General features: G+C 44.2%; 3 protein-coding genes across 4 annotated transcripts in view; 1 reads left to right on the forward strand and 2 right to left on the reverse strand.

Annotated features, from left to right (window-relative positions):
- Positions 1-544: 544 nt before the first annotated feature.
- Positions 545-4,796, forward strand: si:dkey-183j2.10 (probable glutamate receptor). The gene is made up of 10 exons (XM_056605945.1): positions 545-594; positions 817-902; positions 2,085-2,116; positions 2,349-2,528; positions 2,830-3,053; positions 3,161-3,252; positions 3,387-3,604; positions 3,719-3,938; positions 4,104-4,348; positions 4,698-4,796. Exons 2-10 carry the CDS (start codon positions 818-820, stop codon positions 4,794-4,796), a joined length of 1,395 nt encoding a protein of 464 aa, XP_056461920.1. The 5' UTR covers positions 545-594; position 817.
- An 879-nt stretch (positions 4,797-5,675) lies between these two features.
- On the reverse strand, positions 5,676-14,791 carry plch2b (phospholipase C, eta 2b). The gene is made up of 20 exons (XM_056606537.1): positions 14,485-14,791; positions 13,228-13,374; positions 12,658-12,901; positions 11,979-12,108; positions 11,099-11,269; positions 10,883-10,976; positions 10,477-10,680; positions 10,217-10,337; positions 9,966-10,137; positions 9,529-9,645; positions 8,935-9,018; positions 8,594-8,697; positions 8,415-8,503; positions 8,110-8,295; positions 7,902-8,009; positions 7,699-7,823; positions 7,269-7,353; positions 7,042-7,188; positions 6,861-6,940; positions 5,676-6,767 (listed from the first exon to the last, which is right to left on the reverse strand). The coding sequence occupies exons 1-20, from the start codon at positions 14,789-14,791 to the stop codon at positions 5,676-5,678; spliced, it is 3,807 nt and encodes a 1,268-aa protein (XP_056462512.1).
- A 619-nt stretch (positions 14,792-15,410) lies between these two features.
- Positions 15,411-22,500, reverse strand: part of skib (v-ski avian sarcoma viral oncogene homolog b) — a 38,421-nt gene continuing 31,331 nt past the window's right edge. The window contains exons 2-7 of one of the 2 annotated variants that reach the window (XM_056605943.1): positions 21,025-21,141; positions 20,737-20,846; positions 19,811-20,010; positions 18,951-19,255; positions 18,290-18,520; positions 15,411-17,782 (exon numbers count right to left, since the gene is read on the reverse strand). In XM_056605943.1, the coding sequence (XP_056461918.1) occupies positions 17,519-17,782; positions 18,290-18,520; positions 18,951-19,255; positions 19,811-20,010; positions 20,737-20,846; positions 21,025-21,141 (1,227 nt within the window). In that variant the 3' untranslated portion in view covers positions 15,411-17,518. Of the gene's footprint in view, positions 17,783-18,289; positions 18,521-18,950; positions 19,256-19,810; positions 20,080-20,736; positions 20,847-21,024; positions 21,142-22,500 lie in introns of both variants that reach the window. The other variant, XM_056605942.1, reaches the window with a different exon arrangement.

Raw genomic sequence — 22,500 nt, forward strand, 5'->3', positions numbered from 1 at the left:
TGCAAATAGTTATAGGTGGCTTTTATTCAGCTTGACCAGGAAATCCCCGGAGATCATATGTAGCTATACAATAAGATCACCAAATTATTGCTCTATAATTAATTATTATGTAGATCATTATAGAATCGATTTCAATGTTTCAATGTAGACACAATTCCAATGTTCCATTATATATATAAACAGTGGTTTTAGAACTGACCCAAAACTCATAATCGCAGTATTAGAAGAAATGAGAACGCACTTTTCCACATCAAATTAGGATAGAGCAGGCGCATTTTTGAAACATGAACAGCACACAAAATAAACACAATGACTAGTATATAAAATAAATACACCATTATATATACTTCTTATACAAAGAAAAGATACATTACATACATTACATATCATACATTTTCATACATCAGATATCATGGTTGCCAATATATGAGAAAGAACCACCCCCTCCTAAACCCCCATCTCATTCTCCATATACTCCACCCACCAAACTTTTCTTTGCACTCTCTGGTCTTATTCTGGAAACTTCACAACCACCTTCAGCAACGTCCAGTGCAGTTCTGTAGAGAGCGCCGGGAAATAACATTGCTGTGTCAGGTATTTTAACAGAGATATATTTTATTTTGTATTCTCTAATCTGGACCCTTGGTAGTAAGCTTTCATTAAAATATTTTATTCATATTAGCCCTGTTTGCTTCTCAAGAGTTGAATTCACTTTTTGATTGACTTTTATCAACAGTATTGTTTTGTTACTACGACTTCATGTCTTAAATGCATTATATTAATCAGTGATGGATTGATTTTCTTCATGACTTAAAGGATGCAGACTGTTTCCATTCGCCCGCTGCTGGGATGCCTTGTGTGTGTTGCTGTGCTCCTCTTGGACTTAGGAACGTGTACTGCAGGTAAGAGGCCGATTTCTAAGTGACACTTTTCACTTAGAAGCAATACATGACCCAGCAATATCAGATCTATCCTGCAAACATGGAACAACGTTGGGTTGTTGTACCACCAGACGGCAAACTATACTTGAGATTAAAATAAATTATAGGAAGACATCACCTTCGTAAGAATCCATTCAATGGTTTGCAATTAGATACCATTATCATTTAACACAGGAGTGCATGTAATCTAGTTTGATTGACGCATCTTTTGTCATGCTGCCAAGCTTGTGTCGTTTTCACTGCTTGATACAGTCAAAGCTTCTGTGGCTTGACAATACACACATGGATCAACTGGCAGCTGGGGAGGGGACGGTATCAAATTGTCGCATCCTGTCTGGCATGCTCCCAGCTCACGGTCGTGTAGAAACAGGAAGCCAGCCAGCTGAATCTCTCACAAAAAAATGACAAAATAAATCAAGGCCATAGAACATACAAAGGGCCTATGTTTTCAGAGAGGCCAAGGAATGACAGGAGCCCGAAGAGCTTGTCTACGTGTCATCTTTTGAAAAGGAAGAGCCGGTTGTTGTCAGGATGGCCCGGTGGTACTGATGGAGCCCCCAGGCCCCAGCCTGAATCAGGCCTTTTGATACTCTCTGACTCCCCTCCCACCTCCCAGCGGCGTGCCTTTGTGATGGCTTCAATTAACATCATCAGTTTTTGACTGGTCCTTGAGAGACTCTGGCGTTGGCAGATGATTTCAAAGAAGGCGGAATGGAGAATGGCGAGATCTGTAGGATACCGGAAACTCGTGGGTGACTCAGAGGGCATCGCCATCAACCCAACCCCGCCTTTCACCTCATGCACTTGTAACTAAAGGGCTGAATATGGCGATCAAACAATGCACCCCTTTGATTCCGATAAATTTAGAGTGCTTTTCAACTTTGGTCAGTTGGTCGGGAGTACAGGCATGTATCCAAAAGTTCAAAATAAATTACAATGGTCGTTCTTTGTGGCAGCTCCAAAACATTAGTAATGGTGTTTTTCTTTGTGTGTGTTTGGATGCTTATTTGATCTCCCATGGTCTGGTGTTTGAACTGATGCCATTCTCCCATGCTAACAAACACTGCTTAGCAATTCAAGTACTGCTCAATGGCTCAGAATATGAATAGTAATAAAAGTATGTGTTTATCTTTGTATTTTTAGCACAACCAGAGCTGAGGATAACAACAATAAAGGTAGAATGTTTTCCTTAGCCCCAAGCAAGTCAATCATTAGGGATTATATATATATATATATATATATATATATATATATATATATATATATATATATATATATATATATAATCCCTAATGATTATATTACATATAATATATATATAAGATAATATTATACTATTATATTATATATATATATATATGTGTGTGTAATGTGAAACTCATGTTGCATTGACTTTGCTCACATTAGCAAGATCCCTACACGATGTCCAAGGGCTCTCAGCTGGAAGGCTACTGCATGGACCTGCTCTCTGAGCTGGCCAAAAAGATGGGCTTCAGGTTCAAAGTGCACCTGGTGAAGGACGCATCTTATGGTCGACAGGACGAGAGTGGGAACTGGAACGGGATGATCGGAGAGGTGGTTAGAGGCGTAAGTAAAGGGCCCTAACCCTAACCACACAAACCACGTGAACCATAATGTCATTTCACTTGAATAATATACTGTAGTTACTTTGGTTACGGTCGGCTAATGCTATTTCTGTGTTGCTTCTCAGGGTGTCTGCCCTTTGGATTTAGATTTGCTTTCCTTGCCCTTCTTAGACGGCTCGCACTTCGCAGGGATGTAATTCAATAGCCTCTGAGACTGTAACTTTATCATGGGCTGTACAAATCATAAGTGAACCGACTTGAATGTGGATGCGTCCTGATGTGTTTTCCTCCATGCCCCCTAGGAGGCAGATCTGGCGGTGGCCCCTCTGACTCTGACAGCTACTCGGGAGAAGGCGGTCGCCATGACCAAACCCTACATGCAGACGGGCATCAGCATCCTGCTGCGGAAAGACGTCTCAGAGTCTGTCTCTTTCTTCGATTTCCTCAGCCCTTTCTCAGCCCAGACCTGGATCGGCATCCTCCTGGCCTACCTAGGAACGGCCTTCTGCATCTTCTTGTCCGCCAGGTCAGGAAGCCTTGTATTGACGTAGAATCAAGCACAGACACCTTTTTAGATGGTTCTTTTGGATTGGTGTCAAAGTGTAATATCTGTCATTGTGGAACAATGTGCAGACTCAGCCCTTGCGAGTGGAGGTCAGGGGAGGAGAACAACTTCAGCCTGCTCAACAGCTTGTGGTTCGCAGCTGGAGCTCTCACCCTGCAAGGTAAAATACATCGAAAGAAAAAGAACAAAAGGCAGACATGTCAGCCGACTTCCTTTGAAAGCATCCCCAAAATGGCGGTTTCCGTTCATTTCGGCTGTTCTTTTGTGTCTGTGCTTGGTCTCTCCTTTGGTCAGGCGCGGGCCCTCACCCCAAGGCTCTCTCTGTGAGGATTGTCTGCTGCAGCTGGTGGCTGTTTGCTGTGGTGCTGCTGGCCTGCTATTTCGCCAACCTGAGCTCCTCCAAGGCCTCAGAGTCCTCCCAGGTGACGGTGAAAGGATTCGAAGACCTGGCCAATCAGGACGGGATGGAGTACGGCTGCCTGGCCGGCTCCTCCACCCTTGCCTTCTTCAAAGTAAGCCTGGCGTGTCGGTTGTTTGCTGTCGATCAAAAACATCTAGCACACGTGTTATAGATTACAACCATTCCACGCCGTCTCTATTGTAATGGCCTTTATGTTTGTGGGCAGAATTCCAACAACCCAGCCTACCGCAGAATCTTCGAGCACATGGAGAGGGCCAATAGTTTTGTGGCGTCTATGGACGAGGGCGTCCGTCGGGTTAGGGAGGGGAACTTTGCGTTCATTGGAGAGTCTGTGTCGCTGGACCTGGCGGTGGCTCGCCACTGTAACTTGGTCAGAGCGCATGAGGTCATCGGAATGAGAGGGTACAGCATCGTAGCCCCAATAGGTAAGACTAATTCAAGGCTTGATCAAGTCTTCAACCATTATCACTAAGCTCAATGACAGTTTTGGAGTAGTTGTAGTTGTTTTTAAACATTTTAAAGAGATATATATATATATTTTAATATATATATATATAAATATTTGATTATTTATTACTTTGTTATCCCAGGCTCGCCTATGATAAAGAACCTCAGCGTAGCCATCCTGCAGCTGAGTGAGGCTGGGGAGCTGTCCTACCTGCGCAGCAAGTGGTGGGCCAGCAGCTGCCTGGCGGACTCAGCCAGGTCCGCCGCCCTCCAGCCCCACAGCCTGAAGGGCATGTTCCTGGTGCTGGCCCTGGGGCTGCTGCTGGGCATAGTGCTGGCTGTCTTTGAGCTCACCTCCAGGAGCCGCAGCACCGCCGGCGATCAGAGGGTAGGTGCATTTACACAGATACACGTGGAGATACACGCACAGTATACTGTGCATAGCGGACATGCCATGTGATGTAGGCTAGTCTTTCATGCAAACCACTACAAATGTGTGTTTAACTGTTTGTACATTTGATCGCATTTTGAAAATGTTTTGTCACTCAATCAAATTACTCTACACACACACACACACACACACACACACACACACACACACACACACACACACACACACACACACACACACACACACACACACACACACACACACACACACACACACACATACATACACATACATCTACCGTATATTTTCAAGTTGACATTCATTCAGTATTTTACACCTCTTTCAGAAATCGTGCTGTACTGTTCTGGCTGAAGAACTGAGTCAACGCTTGAAGACCCCTAACACAAACACATCTCAGGAGCCCTCGGACAAAGAGAGCGCATAAGTTCATGTCAGTGTTCCTGAGGCCTGACCTCACTCAAGAAGCCTGGACTGGTCGCTTTTAAGCGCACTGGAATAATAGCTGCAATGTTGTCAGCGTGCTGGATAACATTGCTTTGGAATTGGTGTTCATCAATTGTAGAATCTAATTCAATATTAATATATTATTTTAGGTGTTTTGTGCAGAATGTATTGCTAATTAATAGCAAACCTGTTGAAGGACATAATGGCAAGCATGTTATATATAACGTTTATTAATTCTTATGCATCAGCTTTGCTGAATAAGCACTTTCACATATATCATTATATCAATATATTGTTAGAAAAATATGCTGAATTGAATGTACACCTCAGACATTCAAGATAAATTAAAAAGTATACCTATAACTACATTCTAACCCTTTCAATAGAAATGTATGCCCATGCACTATGCATTTTATCTATATGGTGGCTTTGTACAGTTGGCAATAGCATCTCATAACTGTTATATACAAACATACAAAATATGCTGCCTCATCATAAGGTATATAAAATAGAACTTAAATTGATAATAGTTTTAACCATAATGAAGCAAGACTAATTATTTAATCCCGTATCCTTTGCTAAACTAAACATTAAAGTTGTACTCAGTCTGTATGCAACAATGCTTAGCTTGTTAAGCAATGCAAAAAAAGCTATTTTATTTTATCTTTTATCATTGTATTGTATTCCCCTTGAAAGCCTAATGATCTTTGATGACTGTAGTCAGTATTATGAAATATGGAACTGTCTAATAAATAACAGAAAATGAAAAAAAAGATTTCTTTTGTGGATGTTATACACTGGGAAATAACAATGTATATTGTATATACAGACGCCATTGTGCACATCCTATGACTGAATGTCACAACTCATCATTGAAAAATATGGGAGATTTGCAGCGGATTTCTCTTATCTTCTGGTCAAAGAGGGCATTCATCTCTCTCTGCAAGGTGCCTCCACGCTGGTCTCTGCCAGCTGGCACGCAGGAAGGCATGAGCTCCAGGCTGTCTATGCTTGCATCACTGCTGGATGCGCTGCCAGACAGGCAGAGTCCGTTCTGTACAGGCTTCACCTGGTCACTGTGGCTGCCGCGCTCCCCCTCAGGAGGCTTCTGCCAGTGGACGGCAGGTTTGCGGTTTACCGCCGATGTCTGCGGAACATTAATCCGCCTCCGTGGGCAGCTCTGCGAGCGGCCCTTGGTTTGTATTGGCGAGGGCGGCCGTTGCTTTGGAGGGCGCTCCAAGGTCCGTCTTTCCCTGGCAGGGGACGGTGGGGGGACGGGTGGGGGTAGTGGAGAAGCAAGGGCGACAAAGGGGTTTAAGGGGAGAGGATGCTCTCCGCGCTGGGGGAACCCCCCAGCCGACTGGGTCTCTGCAGCCAACTGGGGTTCAAGGGCGATGTTGCTGCCTGGCTCCAGTCCCTCACCGAACCCCTTTAGCGCAGGCGGCTCAACCGGTGGTCTTTCGAGTGGAACCCAGATTTCATTCGATGGATCAAGCGGATCTTCTGCCGCTTGCAGTGGACCCTGGGTAACGAGGTCAGGATGATCGGGAAGGACTCTCTGCGGGAGGATTTTGTGATCGGAGTCGTCCCGTCTCAATTCCACCACGGTCGACCCCGAGCTGGAGACGGTGGAGGATGTCCGACTGAAGATCCCTCTGCTGGCCTCCGGGGGCTCCTGGATCTGAGCTCTGTGAGCACGCTTCACAGGCTCGCTCACGGCCCCCTTGTGAATGGCGGCTTTGGCTGCCGGCCCCAACCAACCAGGAAACATGTCCGCCTGCCGGCTGTCCTGGGAAAGGGAGTCCACGTCCTTGCGGAAGTGGTGTGGATGTACGTCGTCGGACCACATCACCGGGACGTCCACAGACTGCTGCTTTTGATGGCCCTTGATGTGTTTCTTGGCTGCTTTTTGCAAATGTTTCTTGGCTGCCTTTACTGCATTGGACTTGACCTATTCATATAGGAAAGATAATTGCATGATATGTTTCCATGGAAACAGTCAATCAAAACCCTTTGGTGTGTACAGCATGTTACAATTATTTACCTTTCCTGTTATATCATTAATAGCAACATGAACAAAAATGGAGGCCTCCTTCACACCCTCCAGATACACATGCCGATAACCTGAAAAAACATATTGCAGTGTTAAGGAATTTGATTACTTTAAGTCCTAGATGTATTTTATTATAGCATACAATAATGTCTCCAGTGTTATAGAAACATACCTGGCATCATGCTAGTGAAAGCTATTGTCCTCTGTCCAATGAAATTTCTACCAATTGGATCATGATCCCACACCTGGAAACGCACCAGGGCAATGTGCGGCATCTGAATATTGAAGACAACAGTTTCCTCCCACATGGGGTTGAATCCTGAAAGAGACAACGAGAGAATTGTCAATGAACCATTTGTGTTGTAATCAAAAGGAGAATAGTAACTTTGCTCAGTTTACCGTTATCGTCCACCACTCTGGTCTGCTCTTTGGAACAGTCAACAGGTAGGCCGACAATTTCAACTTCCACAAATGGATCGATGATCTGAAGCAAGAAAAATAAAACACACATTTATCGTTGCAGAAAATAGGACTAAAGGCCTTTTTATGGTACCACGTTGCAACTTCCCGCAACGCAACGACCACGCAGACGCTTCGACGCAGTCGTGAACGTTTATGGTTCTCCAGTCACCAATCACAGCCCGTTCTGCTGCGTTGCCTCAACGGAAGTTTACGATTTTTGGGAGGCGCACGTAAGGCCCTTGCGGTGGACGCAAGGAGGGTCCGCAAGGACGTAAGGGGTCCGTAACCCCCTTGCGTTGCGTGAACGTGGAACCATAAAGAGCCCTCTGGTTAGGGTTGGGTTGATAGCATTGTGCAAAGAGCTCACTTCTCCTCTGTCTCCAAACACAGAGTCTTTGGGTTTGGGAAGCTGCTGGCCGCTGATAATCTTCACAACTAACTGAGCCTTTCTCTGTCCGGGTAGGGGGTCTTCCAAAACGGGATTAAAGGCACCTGAGGAAGGCCAACATACACTTTCATTCTATCTGCACAATAATATCAAACTAACAGATCAAACTAATTTGTTCATACCTTTACACATGCATTTAGGCTTCAGAATATATCCACAGTTGCCATTAATTGAGAACTTGGCTTGATTCAATTCAAGCATACGGCCCTCTGTTTGGTAATTCATTGCAACTGAAACACAAAAAAATATTAAATTGAAAAGAATGCTACAAACACAAACTTAAAATCAATCCTTGATAAATTCCCAAAGCCTCTTTGAGTCTTTCTTTACCCATGTGGCATCCAGCGTTCCAGAAGGGCTGTGGGTTGAAGTTGCTAGAGTCCACTCTGTAGTTGGACGGGTAGACTCGCAACAGTTGACGCTGGTTAAAACGCACCAACTGTCCCGGCATCAGCTGTAAGATCTGGTTCATAACGGTCTCGTTGAGGGACGATACCTGCCAACTGGTCAGGTAGGCTGCAAACAAAGTGTGTCAACAAAGTTACGTTATTAAATGCCCTACATTTATACATGGGTGAAGTAAAGAGAAAAGGAGATACGACAATGTATTTGATGAAGCATTTCATGGATGTTACCTTGTGTCTCGATATCATGAACACGCACAGACTTGGTGTACTTGACCAGGTCAGACAGAGCTCGCGACAATCTCATGGTTTTCCTTTTCCTAAATGAAGTTTGAGTGCAGAACGGAGTTAAATAAGCCAAATTGAGAAAGGTTGTTGGTTGAATTATGGATTACAATTGCCATTCCTACTTTGGGTGGTAAACAATTCGAGTGTCTTCGTTTTGGCTGTGGATTCCAGGGTGGGTTTCTCCAACGGATGACGTTCGCCTTTTCCCTTTCATGGACTTTTTCCTCTGGAATTTTTGTGTAATACATTTAAATGATTTCATTTCATTATTGTTAGAACTGAGGACTTTGATAAGTAGACAAATTAACAAGAGTTAGAAGACAATGAACTTTCAAAAAATGTGGGTCTAGGAATACAGTCATCCCACTTGAATGTACAGTATAATTAACGGTTAAAGAGTTGCTGCTACTGTTACACAGTAGAAGAAGAGGGCTGGAGTGAGAAAGGTTTTTGAATGGCTGACCTTACGTTTGAAGCTCCTCAAGATGGATCTGCAAAATTGTTTCTTCCTCTTTGGTTGAATTCCAGCGGCTGGGCCATTTTCATTCTGAAACAATCAAGCACAACAGCTCACTTAATTCAAATTGCATGTAATAAGATTGCATTGGAAGTCTGTCTGTCTGTCTGTCTGTCTGTCTGTCTGTCTGTCTGTCTGTCTGTCTGTCTGTCTGTCTGTCTGTCTGTCTGTCTGTCTGTCTGTCTGTCTGTCTGTCTGTCTGTCTGTCTGTCTGTCTGTCTGTCTGTCTGTCTGTCTCTCTGTCTGTCTGTCTGTCTGTCTGTCTGTCTGTATGTGTCTCTGTCTGTCTGTCTGTCTGTGTCTCTGTCTGTCTGTCTGTCTGTCTGTCTGTCTGTCTGTCTGTCTGTCTGTCTGTCTGTCTGTCTGTCTGTCTGTCTGTCTGTCTGTCTGTCTGTCTGTCTGTCTGTCTGTCTGTCTGTCTAGATGTATGGCCATCTGTCTCTTCAGCTGCATGTCCATCTCTCTATAAATCTGTGTGTCTCTCTGTTTTTCTGTCTGTCTGTATGTCCTTATGTCTGTCAATCTCTCTTTCTGTCTTACTGGGTTTTTCTGTGTGTCATCATCCTCATCATCCTCTTCCTCGTCGTCCCCAGTGTCTTCATCTGAAACGTCTCCTTCCTCCACCTCAGGGTCGAGGTTTGCCGGCAGCTTCTTTCCCTAAACGATAAGCAAAGGCCACATATAAGGGAACTGCCACCATCAGTAGCAGCTCTTAAAATGAATGTCCGTTCCACCTGATGAAGCCAGAGCATCTGTATATCAACACCAGTGTTGTAACCATACATATATTTAGGGAGGCACTTGTGTTCCTGAATGGAATTACAGACGTCCTAAACATACTTATTATGTCATTTACATCTGATGCTCACGCTGACACCAATGGGAAAATTATTGAAGGCTTGATTTTAAGGATATTGATGGGATTTTGATGTTTGAATAGAACATTTCTATGGCTTTTGATGGGATTCATACTCTACCTTGACTAAAACCTTCCCCTTTAGGATCTCAGGGGAGGGCAGCTTCCTGCATTCATTCATGTTGATGTGGGACAGATCCACCTTGTCCTGCAGCACCTCCATCAGATACTGAGCCATCTTTTTCTGCTGTGGCACGGTGCAATGATTCTCTATGGACAGGATCACTGGGTACCTACATAGGAGCATAAGTACATATTTGCACGGGACGGCAGCATACCATCACCATTTGTGGTTTATAACGGGGCACTTACTGTGACTTGATGAAAGCGTATTTGTTGATCGTTTCGATGACATCTTTGAAGAGGATCTTGGATGTTAAGGTGTACCCGTGGTGTATGATGGGTTCCCCGTCCGGGCCGTCCCAGCAGTCCACTGAGGAACGGATGCCGGATTGAAGGATTGAAGGATTGAAGGAAAGAAAGAAAGAAAGAGAAAAAGACAATAAGAAAAAGGTATTTAGTATCTTCCATAATGACAGTTGTAGGTTGGAGTTCCAGATTGAGGCTCATACCCTCCACACAGCGACAGCCAGCCTGGAGGACGTAGGCGTACATGTCCACCCTGGACTGGGACAGAAGCTGGTCTCCTGTCAGGTAGGTGTTGTGGGACGTGGAGATGTAGTAGTTGCACAGGGGCTGGGTCATGTCCTGGTTCACCGTGTGGTGCTCTGGGTTGAAGACGTCTCCTGCTGGACTCCTCATGTAATTGGTGAATCCTGAAGAAAAGTAAGGCAGATAAGCAACATTATATTGTTTTATAATTGACTGCCAATGACTCCTTTCGGTGAGTCGGTTAGCATATATCTTATATATAACTATATATATTGTCTATAAGGGGGCCTATTCGACTATAATAAGACTATAATAGTCTTATCAGAGTATTATGAGGTAGGGTAATGTGATGCCACTTCCACGTACCATCTATACCCAGTACCATGTGCTGCAGGTTCTCAGGACAAGGTTCAAAATGGGCCACGATCTCCTGCAGATGCTCTCTGGGGAGCCCCACCATCTTTGAAAGTAAACCAAAGCATTCGGCCCCACAATGAGTGGTAATATTTCAGCATGCAACCCATTGAAGGAACTGAATACAATAACACCGAGAGACATCCGCAAGGGTCCTTTGCACGCCACCTTCTGTTCGATCTCCAGGAAGCGGGCCAGGTCGTTGAGGTCCAGGACTTCTTTGTGGTTGCTGTAGGAGATCATGATGAGGTAGAGGTCCCGGCGTGTTGATATCATCTTGTAGAAGGAGCAGAACTCCTCGAAGCCGAGCGAGCCCTGGTTCTCATCAGTGTCTGCCATCTGCGGATAGACACCAAAACCGAGGCACAAGCTGTTCATATGTGCACTGTGTATTGCACTTCAAATAAATGTCCCCTGCCACAAATCTAAATGACTGAAACGTATTCACACACCATGAATGTGTTGAGGTGAGCCAGGACATTAAATATATAGTATATACTATGGCTCTAGAGAAATGATGTGATGCATATATCAGTTAATATGGCAGGGAGTGTGCTGCATTGAGGCACAGAGGAGAACGGGGAGCTTTTGGAAGCTGTCATACAGGCAGAGCAGTGATTTCCATTTGCTAGATGGGAGCCAGACAGGAAGTCATGGCTTCCTGTCGCTCACCTGTGTCGAGCTGGCAGACAACGTGTGCCATAAGGGCTGAGCAATATAGCTGACATACATACTGTGGTTCTCAGATTCGGGCAATGTTGGAAAAGCTAAACGACTTTAAAAAAGGAATGTATATTAATCAATGAGTTGTTTCTTAAAATAAGAAACAATCAAATCATTGATTGTTTTATAATTATACGATGTATTTGACCAAACAGGACATGAAAGATACGATGCGATACTTTCTTATCTAGTCTTATCCTTTGAGATCAATACACAGTTATATTAAATGCAACATTATCGATTATATGTAATAGCTTATTATTTGTATTATTTTTTATTGAAGATTGTGAACATTATAATTTGAAACACACGTGTTGTGGCTTACCTTAAACATCTCTCGGACCTTCTGCCTGGGCAGGTTGACGTTGAGTTTGTGGAGGAGCTGGTGAACCTCTCCGATGCTCAGAGTGCCGTCCCCATTCTTGTCTGCCTCTGAAAAGGTCTGCTGGAGCCACATGAAGCCATGTTAAGGTGGAGTTACGTTACTGAGTGGTATTACTAACCATCATCAAATCAAATCACAATATACTTTATAGTCCCCAGAGGGGAAATTAGTAATGGACACCAGTGTGGCTGCCAGTCAAACACATGACCTACATGTGTACTTCATGAGTACAGTACATCCATCCATCCGTACATCCATCCATCCTTCCATCCATCCATATATACAGCCATACAACCAATAACCATAAATAAAATACTTTTTATACTTTCAACACTTTAGTTAGTATTTAGTAGTCCTAGTTGGTGTTATGTAGGCCTAGTTAATATTAAGTAGGCCTAGTTAATGTTATTTAGGCCTTGTTAGTATTTAGAAGTCCTAATTGGTATAAAGTAGGACTAGTTATGGTTAGTTAGTATTCAGTAGGCCTAGTTAGCGTTGTGGGCCTAGTTAGTATTTAGTAGGCCTGGTTAGTGATATTTAGGCCTAGTTAGTATTCGGTAGTCCTAGATTGTATATAGTAGCCCTAGTCAGTGACCAGTAGGCCTAATGCAGAGGATATTGATCGCGGGTGCGCTGCCTTCTGGCCAGGCAGTCTTCATCGCTGATGCCAGCCATGAGGTACTTGAGGCCGGTTATCCAGGTGCGAGCATCCTCCCCATTGGTCGAGACAAGGTCGAGGGACTTGACTCGTTCGCCGTAGTAAATACTGAAGCAGCAGTTTGGGTCGAAGCGGTTGTCTGCGTAGCGCTGGAAGATCTCAGACTTCTTGCCCTCACACACTTCATGGATAGAGTCAATAGTTACTGTGAGGAAAGACCAAGAGAAAGAAAGAAATGAATCCACAACCAAACAACACATCCCATTGGATCGATACTATTTCGTTTCTGACACTGACACTTCTCACCTAAAGACACTCACACAGAAAACCGGCATTGCTCAAGTGATGAGTCTAGAGTCTAGGGAAAGATCATCATGGACATTGGGGTTGGAAACCAGAATCTTTCAGCAGGGAATCAAACAAACCTAACCCATGCTAGATGATCCTTCCCTCATTCATCTCACAGTCAAATAAACTGATGTTCAGCTATTTCATATTAACAACTAAACACCGGGTTGCTCTGGTTCTCACTCTTGGCCTTGTCGTGCTTGCGTGACGGACGCCAGCGTATGCAGGACCTGTGCTCGTCCAGATAGAAGAAGCGGTTCAGGCCTTTCTTCTTGCCCTTCAGTTTGATCATCTGACTGCCGCTCTGCATGGTGCACATGCACCTCTCAACTGCAAGGAGGAGGCCACGGAAGAAAGGAGACCTTGAGTGACACTAAACATTGACCTATCAAGGACCTACACAAGGACTCATGGTGCATTGGTTTTATGATGGTTTATTTCTGTACGCTGATGAGCCTCCAGCGATTCTGCGAGGGTACTTTTAAGAAAAAGATCCTATACTATTTGCATTTGGTAATGTTTCTGTTATTTGTTCAACAGATATCCATTTTGTGAGGGAAACACAATGAAATGAAAAAAAAGTCGATAGGAGGTAGCCTCCCTTCTGCGAGTTGGAGACCAGTACAGCATTACCACACAAGCGTTTGTTTATAGGATTACTCGGCTACGTCACACACAAGCTTAAGTAGGGGTTCAGGTTGAGTGTAAATAGCACTCTTGCCAGAAACCCTATGCAGACACTTCTGAAATATGTATGGGTGACTAAACGAGGCTGAAATAATGATATTATCACCTTCATTTTGTATATATATTATATACATAATCATCATAGGCAACAAATCGTTGTGTTGTTGGTTTTTTCGGTTCAGTGTCAACCTAGTTGGATTTCCATGGACTATAGGAGTTGTAATGTTTTAAAGGGATATGCAATATGTTGCTTTGGGTTCTGAGAGGCAGACAGGCGCGTGACGTAGCTTGGCACTCCAACTAGGATAATCCTGCAGGATTGTCTGGACTCCATATGCCCATTAGATACTCACACTCTCCTGGGTCATCAGTCCCTCGTAAACCTTTGATACGAGGCACATTCCTTCATCTAATATCATCGCAGGCCATGCACCAGCTTCCAGTCTGCTTGACAGGTTTTTATTATCATCAGGCTTCGATAACCCAAAAGCTGAAGGATTTCTAAGAAACTCTGGGGACTTTCTGGTCCATTTCCTTCTGTCCTTTTAGGAAAGAATGAGGAATTCACGGGAAATTTCCCGTGAAATCAGTTTTCCCCAAAAAGGGAATAGGAATATAAAATATTGGGTTAACTTCACAGAATCCCCTACCGATGTCTGCAGCATCCACAGACGAAGGGAAAGTTTCCTAATGGTTTACATGATATTATATGACCTTCATAAGGAAACAATGAAAGGAATGCATCTGTCTTACCCATCTGTCCTAGTCTCCATTTGGGCTGTGCCACCACGCTACCCCCTATCCAGAAGAATTCCTCGGCCAGCCTGGAGATGGAGTGTTTCTGCCACAGCTTTGGGGAGGTCATGATGGACCCTGTGGGGTGGCTCAGGGGGCTGCCGGTGGGGGCCTGCTTCCCCTGGGGAGACGACCTCTTGCTCAGGGAGGGGGACAAGCTGGAGGGAGACAGGGCCTGGAAGGTGGTCCTGACGGGGGACAGGCAGGGCGACAGCGGGGTGCGGTTCAGCCCCGGAGAGGGAGGCACCATGTTGGCCGGTGCCATGTTGTTCATTCCTCCTGCGCTGCAGTGCATCGCTCTCCAGCTAGCCCTCCTCCCGGTTCCTCCGGCTGTTGTTGCTCACTGGACATGGACCCTAACTTCCAGTGGGGGGGGGGGGGGGGGGGGGGGGGGCAGAGGAACTGAAGCACAGGCAGTCGCTGCTCCTCAGCTCCAGGCTTAACTCCTAGACACACCGGTTCTCTAGCCTGCTGACCTGGGTCTTCCCGCAGGGATCAGTGGAGCTGGTGCTGGTCCCGACCGTAGTCCATTCCATGTTCTTCACCGTGTGTGGCTGAGCGAAGGGGAAGGAAGGGCTTCAATTAGCCATGGAAGCTGAGGGCGGGCGTGTTTATTTATCTTTCTGCTGGGAGCGCTCGGAGGGGAAAGAGGTTATGCGACACGTGTCACTCACTAATTCTTCTTCCTCAGGCTATAATCCCAGAGCGAAGCCCCAGCCCCGGCTACCTTGTGGGGGATGTTCACGTAGCCAATAAGCCTCTGGAGGAGGAAAGAACAGGCTGATAAGAGGGGAGGAGCTATCATTAGCATGCAATTATAGATGTGGTTATTAGCACTAATGTGACATGGTAATTGTCATGAGGATTTATGGCGGCGTCTTCCATGTGTTTCACAAATGTTGTCCCAAATCAATTAAGCACCAGGCGGAAATCAATGAAATGAAGCTTGTGCCAAAGTTAGTGTCAAAAGTCTCCTAGATTGTGAATCGTGTCTATTTTTTTGGAATAAAACAAAATGGATTTCAACATTTCTGTAGGATTGATTTTATTTTAATGGGTATTATACATTGTTTTGAAGGAAAAAGAACAGTGAAGCAAGCGGCAAATTAAAACTGCATTTCAAAAACTCAAACTTCAACAGCATCTTGCCAAACAATCCGTCTTGATATTCCGTTGTACCCGCAGTACATTTAGCAGGGGTCAGTAAGAATAAGACATAGAAGTGATATTTGTGTCTAAAATGATTGAGACCCCGTAAAGATTTTAACTAAAGAATGTGCCATTTCTACTCTATGTCACTATACCAACTCTAGCTGGGAAGCCCGATGAGGAAGTAGGTACAGAGACTTAATGTCATTTTACATTTTTGGTCTGTGGTTTAATATATCCCCTATAATACATGAAACATCAGGGCTCTTTCTCTTGATAAAGACAATAATAGGATAAGGTAAAACATTCCGTTAGTGTGTAATTTCAGCAAAAACAAAAAATAAAATAAAAAGCTTAAGCCAAAAGAACAAAGCATGAGCCCGATATCCGTGCAAGGAAATGCCCTTTAATTGCTATGATACTCTGGGTAACAATGATGAAACGGTAGCACTGGAATCCAAATATAAAGTCTCTTTTTGGTTTCAAGTAAGAGCAAAAAATAGTATTCATTAATAATAATTGATTTAAGTTTGAAGCAAGCAAACATACAAACAAATATCTTATTTACAATATCACTGTATTTACATCTCAGGACACAGTGGGTGTGGGAGCTCTTTTACAAGTTGGTGGTTTTCACTTGATATTCGAAAACTGCAATAGGGAGTCAAATGCACAATGCAATTTTTCTTTTAAAAAGTGCAATTTCTTTTTTTTTAAGTAAAAAAATATATATCCATATTTTGTATACATGTAGAAATGTTGTTCATATAAACAGCATCAATTGATTTAAGAGCCCGAAAACCAGTGACTAAAAATTAACGCTTTTTTGTCGGCAAGCAGTAGATTATTACAGAATATAAATTATTTTGCATTACTCAATAGAAAATCAGAAGTACCGCAGCTCAATGAAAGACAGCTATCAAGGGCATCTCTTTCCATCGATCTTCTATAGGAGGGCAACATATTAACTTTACCTGCAAAGCTGTTGTAATATTGGAAAGTACATTTGTCATTCATTTATAACTATAGTTGCAATACAAACACTATATTTTAAAAGACAAAGTTTGATCAACAAATAAAGTCGGTTCAGGATAATAAAAAAGTTTGTAAAATATCTAAGCATAAACAATGATGGACCTGACGGGCGTGACCAAACTGGCTCCAATACTTCAGGCTGTAGAATATACAAAACTATAAGAAGCTGATATACAGGCGTATACATGTTTATGTTTATGGAGGATTTTATGTGACTTCTGCTTCTTGGAGATCAACCGTTTCTTTGAAAGTAGCCCACATTTGCAAAAAAACATACAAAAAAAGCGAGCCGGTGGTATGAATGTAAATAGTGGTAAACTGGTTGGTAAAACTGACTCCAGTGGTTTGCAATAATACCTTTAAATGCACCAGGATTTCGTGGCACTGGCAAGAGTTCGATTGTAACCTGTCTTTTGTAATGTTTCACCGAGAACAAAATGTTTCTTCCCTAAATATTCAAGTAATGTAATGTGGATATACTGTATTTGCACATCTTTAAAAATAGCTTATACCAAAACGAAATCCTTGAAAGCCATCAGGTATCTGGACCGGGGGCTCTGAAAGTCACTGAAGAGGAGCGCTCCCTCACATGGAAGCATTCTTCTCTTTAATAACACTCTACAACATGCTCACACATAACAACACAACTTTCCAGTTCATCTCATAAATCCATATATTATCCCATTAACGTGATTTCTCAATCAGCGACATTTTCTCTGTTCTTCTTTTCATATAAATGTTACTTTTGCCAACGGCTCTCAATTGTTTGATGGCATAACTTATCCCCCCCCCCCCCCTGACCACAGCGTCAGTCGGCGTGCTGTGAGATGTGTTGGTGCGGGTCTGCTATCGTTGGTGTGCTGTCCTGGTGCTCTTGTCCTGGATGCTTGCTGGTGGTGGGGCTGGTGGTGGGGGTGGGGGTGATGGTGGCGGCCTGCTGGGCCAGCTGGGCCTGCAGCTCCTTGACCACGCTCTCCAGGCTCTGCCGCGCCGCCCTCTCCTGCTGCAGCTCCACCCGCAGCTGCTCCCGGTCGACCTCCGCCTGCTGCAGCTGCACGTGCAGCTCCTCGATCTGCACAGCGGAGCAGGACGGAGTAGAGGAGGACAGAGTGGAGAAGGACAAAGTGGAGGAGGATAGAGTATAGTAGAATAGAGTAGGGTAGAATAGAATAGAAGAGAGCAGATAGGTGTATCATTAGAGAGGCAGACAGGTAAATCATCATTAGAATATAATAAAGTATTCCAAACAAGCATCCAATTGTTGGATACAAGCGGCATCGTTTCGAGCTAATATTAAAAATCAAATCAAGACAACTTTATTTAAATATCGGCTAAGTTTGTACATACACATGAAGCCATCAAAGAAGCAAGCCACCATTAAAGTTATTCTGTTGTTTCAACTAGCTATTAGCTACCACACACACACGCACACACGCAAGCACGCACACACACACACACACACACACGCACACACACGCACACACCCACACGCTTCCGTTCCATCTGATGGATCGTTTGCTTTAAAATATCAAAAAGGTTGGGGTCAAGAGAGTCTCATCCTCTGTGATCCCGTCCGTACCTGTGCTGAGTACTTCGCCCGGAGGTGCGACGCCTCGCAGCCCTTGTCGCACACACGGAGCCGCCTCTCGCGCTCCAGCTCTCTCCTCAGCTGGCCGCACGAGTCCTCGGCCACCGCCATCTTCCTCTCCCAGTCCGTGTGCAGCCGCTCGATCTCCTTGCGCAGGCTGCGCTTGGCCTCGATGGCCTCCCTCAGACGGCCTTTCTTGGCCACCCGCACAAACTCCAACTCCTAGAACAAAAAAACACATTTAAAGGACGTATTGTGTTAACCATATCACTTTTTGTTCACTGCTATTACTTATTCAAAGTTGTTTATTAGTCTATTAATGATTACTATCTTGGATTACACGTTGGATTTATATAGTTAGCATGATCTATGTGAGAATTAAACTCTCTAACTAAGTATCTTTACTTATTTAAAATATTTCTTCATGCATAAATAATCTTGACAAATCCGTTTTTTCTGTGTCAGGTTTGAACTGAGATGTCGAGTGTTGAGCGCCAGCCGTAACGATGAGAGCCTTGTCAGCGCGTGCATGTGTGTGTGTGTGTGTGTGTGTGTGTGTGTGTGTGTGTGTGTGTGTGTGTGTGTGTGTGTGTGTGTGTGTGTGTGTGTGTGTGTGTGTGTGTGTGTGTGTGTGTGTGTGTTAGCGTCTCACCTGCTGGAGACAGCGTTTAGCCTGCAGCGCCGCCGCTAGCTTCTCCTCCTGCTTCACCTGCATCCTGGAGATCTCCTGCAGGACCTTCTCCCTGGCCTCCTGGCTGTCCAGACCCCCATACAGCATCTGCCTCAAGGAGTCCAGCTCTGGGCAGGAGCCCCCCGGCGGCCCGGCCACGGGCCCCTCTAGAGGAGCCGATGGAGGTGGGGCCCCTGGGGGACAACAGCTCTGAGGGGCGGCGGTCTGGGAGACGCCGCCGGAGCAGGCCAATGGAAGCAATGGCAGGGAGGAAGACGAAGGCGGGTCTGGAAGGAGGAAGGACGGGAGCTTGGTTATTGAGTGGGAAGAGAGATCCAGTGTCTTACAGTCAAACTATTGCCATGGTATTGCTTTGTAATCGACTTTTGGAAACACATATGCAATTACAGAAAGGAATAGAAAGAATTTATCTATAGATAGATAGAATATGTAAAACAATTTAATCTTTGATGTTTGATAAGACATGATATTGATATTTTTTATCGATATTTCTTCAAATAGTATTAAGCATATCACTACAATAGGGGCCGTTTTTGAATAATGATCATTAAATACAATCTTAGCATTTACTCAGACATTTGAAAAATCTAAAAAGAAAACCTCCTCTATATTTTTCTCATACACTACAGAGTGCTTTGGATGTAATTTTCCACTAGATGGCGGTACTGCGAAGGCATCTAGTCAATCACCTGCAGGGTTCATTTTTAGATGGTAGATTTCATTCTTAGGAAAGTTTGCTGTTATCTTACACTAAAGAGGCCTTCTTCATAATATACACAATCTCTTTATTGATATTTGAATCAAAGATTGGTTATTCTCACAGTCATTGCAATCGTCCACATCGATCTCTCCATCCGTCTCCATCTCTTCGTCCCCGTTGCTGGCATCGGGAAGAGAACCTCTGAGCGAGGCTGGTTGTGAGACCTCATTGGGCAGGCTGTGCACTGTTCGCAAACTGGCTCCGGAGCCCTTGCCTGGGGCAGGGGTATCTCTGGAATGGGCTTGAGAGGAGGCCTCATTTCTGTGGAGGGCCCGGGGAGTGGGTGTCAGGCTGGGAGTGAGCAAAGACTCTTGAATCTTTGAGTCAGACCTGCGTGGATCACATCGAGTGTTAATCATTGATTACAGGTCATGCTCTCTCTTTGCATATAGAATGATGTCACTCTATCTTTCTATATGTCTTTGTATGACTAAACGGTGCTTGGATTAAATCTATATTACTTTTTTTTAAATAGCAATTTTTATACAAATGATCCAATATCAATCATAAGATCTCGAGATCCATTTGTTGTATTTTAAGGTTTTAGGTCTTTTTGTGCCTTAATGGACTGGCCATTGAAAAGAGACCTGAAAGTGTGGTGAAGAAGAGAGGGGATTACATGTGATCGATCTTTTAATATCTGCGTTTTAGCGTGGGTGATTGAAGCTTAGTTTAGAATGCCTTTGGTTCTTCCACTCCCACTATACTGTGTATACTGCTGTAGTGTTTTGATCATGTTAAATAAAAAGTACATTCATGTAACATAATATCCATTATTTTGAATAATGCAGCAGGTTAGAGGGTTCCTTTGTCAATTTACTGCATTAGTTCGGTGTAAATGTCTTTAATATCCAAGCAAAATTGGCATTGTAACTGCAATATCCCACGCCTAATCATTTTATCGAACCGAATCGAATATAATCGATTCAAATCAGGGGCGATATCCAGCACTAATATCAGGTGTATATTGCTCAAACAGTCACGCACCTCTCGGCCTCGTTGCGAGGGGTGGATTTCTCCTTCTCTGTGGATGGAGTCCTGGGGGACCAGGGGCGGAACGCGGAGGGCCTCTGTTTGAGCTGGATCTGTTTCAGGTCCTGGAACAACAAGCGGCAAAATATTATTGCAGAGCGCTCTCGATGGCGGACCGGACCAAGTGTCAGATCCACCGAACAAACAACAGGGAATCTACTGTCAACCTCCGCGACCCCTGACCCTAAGCACATCAGGTTTCACCCTCGCAACAAAAGGGGACATGTAGCTAGCTGTACAGACCTTGTTTGCCGACTTGGATAGTGATTGTAACCAATCCGGTTGCTTCTCTTTGTCCGGTGATGGGAAGTGGACTTTGTCGATTTTAGACCTCTTAGCTGGTGGTACCGGGCTGGGAGTCTGCAGAGAGAAGAGACACTTACACTTAGTCTTCCATCATATGAGCGCACCACCTCAGAGCTACAATAACCAGCTAGCCTCACACATCAATTAAGGCAAGGATCTACAAGGTTTTAGGTTTGCTGTCTCTATCCATGTTTAAATCCCATCCTGTTAATAAAACACTACAATTTATCGATTTATTATTGTTTTAATTTTTCATATAATTAGTATTATTCAAATTATTATTTTTTATTTGCATTATTATACATTGATATATAAATTTTTCTGATATATTTTAGTTTATTTGTCTGTAATTAGTATTTTTCTAAGATTTGACGAATATTTTTCAAACCAAAACTGGCTTTGAGATAGATCTGAAGAAGTAACAAAGAGTATGGAGTAGCAAGAGAGAACAGAGAGAAACAGAGAGGCTGGTCCAGAACTACAGATGTTTGGGTCCAGACTACGACCGGGGATACTTTGAGTACAAGTGTCTGTGTACTAATTGAGTTTTGCCTCAGAGCTGGCCGATGTTTATGCGCAAGTGTGTGTGTGTTTATGTGTGTGTGTGTGTGTGTGTGTGTGTGTGTGTGTGTGTGTGTGTGTGTGTGTGTGTGTGTGTGTGTGTGTGTGTGTGTGTGTGTGTGCGTAAGTCTATGCGTCTGCTTGTCCGTCTGTTTGTCTGCCTGCCTGTGTGTGTGTGTGTGAGTATTGTGTGTGTGTGTGTGTGTGTGTGTGTGTGTGTGTGTGTCTCTGGGCTCTGGGGCCGGTCTGGCAGGCAGCCAACAGGGATGAATTGCTCCTCTGCAGGCAGAGAAGACGCCATCAGGTTGAGTCGATCAACTTCCTGTACCGCAGACGTAGTTTGAGAGGAGAGAGCGATGGCGCTCACACATGACAGAGAACCAGAGGCAGAGGCGTTCTTGGAGGAGTTTGAACTTTGGCACATATTACATGAAGCGTCTCATATTTAGGCTCGCCGGCTGCAGTAGGAAGTAGTGAGACCACCCTTTAAGCAGGATGTAGGAGCACCTCCCCTCCCGTCCACCGCCCCCACGTTAGAGACACCAGACCGACTGCTGTGTAGCCGGCAGAGGCTCAGCACTCACAGCCCAGGGAAGTATAAATAGGAAACATGTCGTTCAGCGCCTTTCAGGGGAGATCGTATCGTCGACATCCGCTTTGAAATATTAGATGGATTTTATTACAATTCATACATGACAACGTCATGAAGTCCGAGGTGGTAGCCCTATCGCTTGGACTCACCCAACATATGTTTTTGAATGTTTGAGCGAATGTACACTAGTTGTCAATTCGGTGCTTGATTCCTGATTTATTTGATCCATTTTGATTTAAAATGATTCCCTTCTGAACAGT

This window comes from Gadus chalcogrammus, chromosome 13 (assembly GCF_026213295.1).
Source record: "Gadus chalcogrammus isolate NIFS_2021 chromosome 13, NIFS_Gcha_1.0, whole genome shotgun sequence".
Classification (NCBI taxonomy): Eukaryota; Metazoa; Chordata; class Actinopteri; order Gadiformes; family Gadidae; genus Gadus; species Gadus chalcogrammus.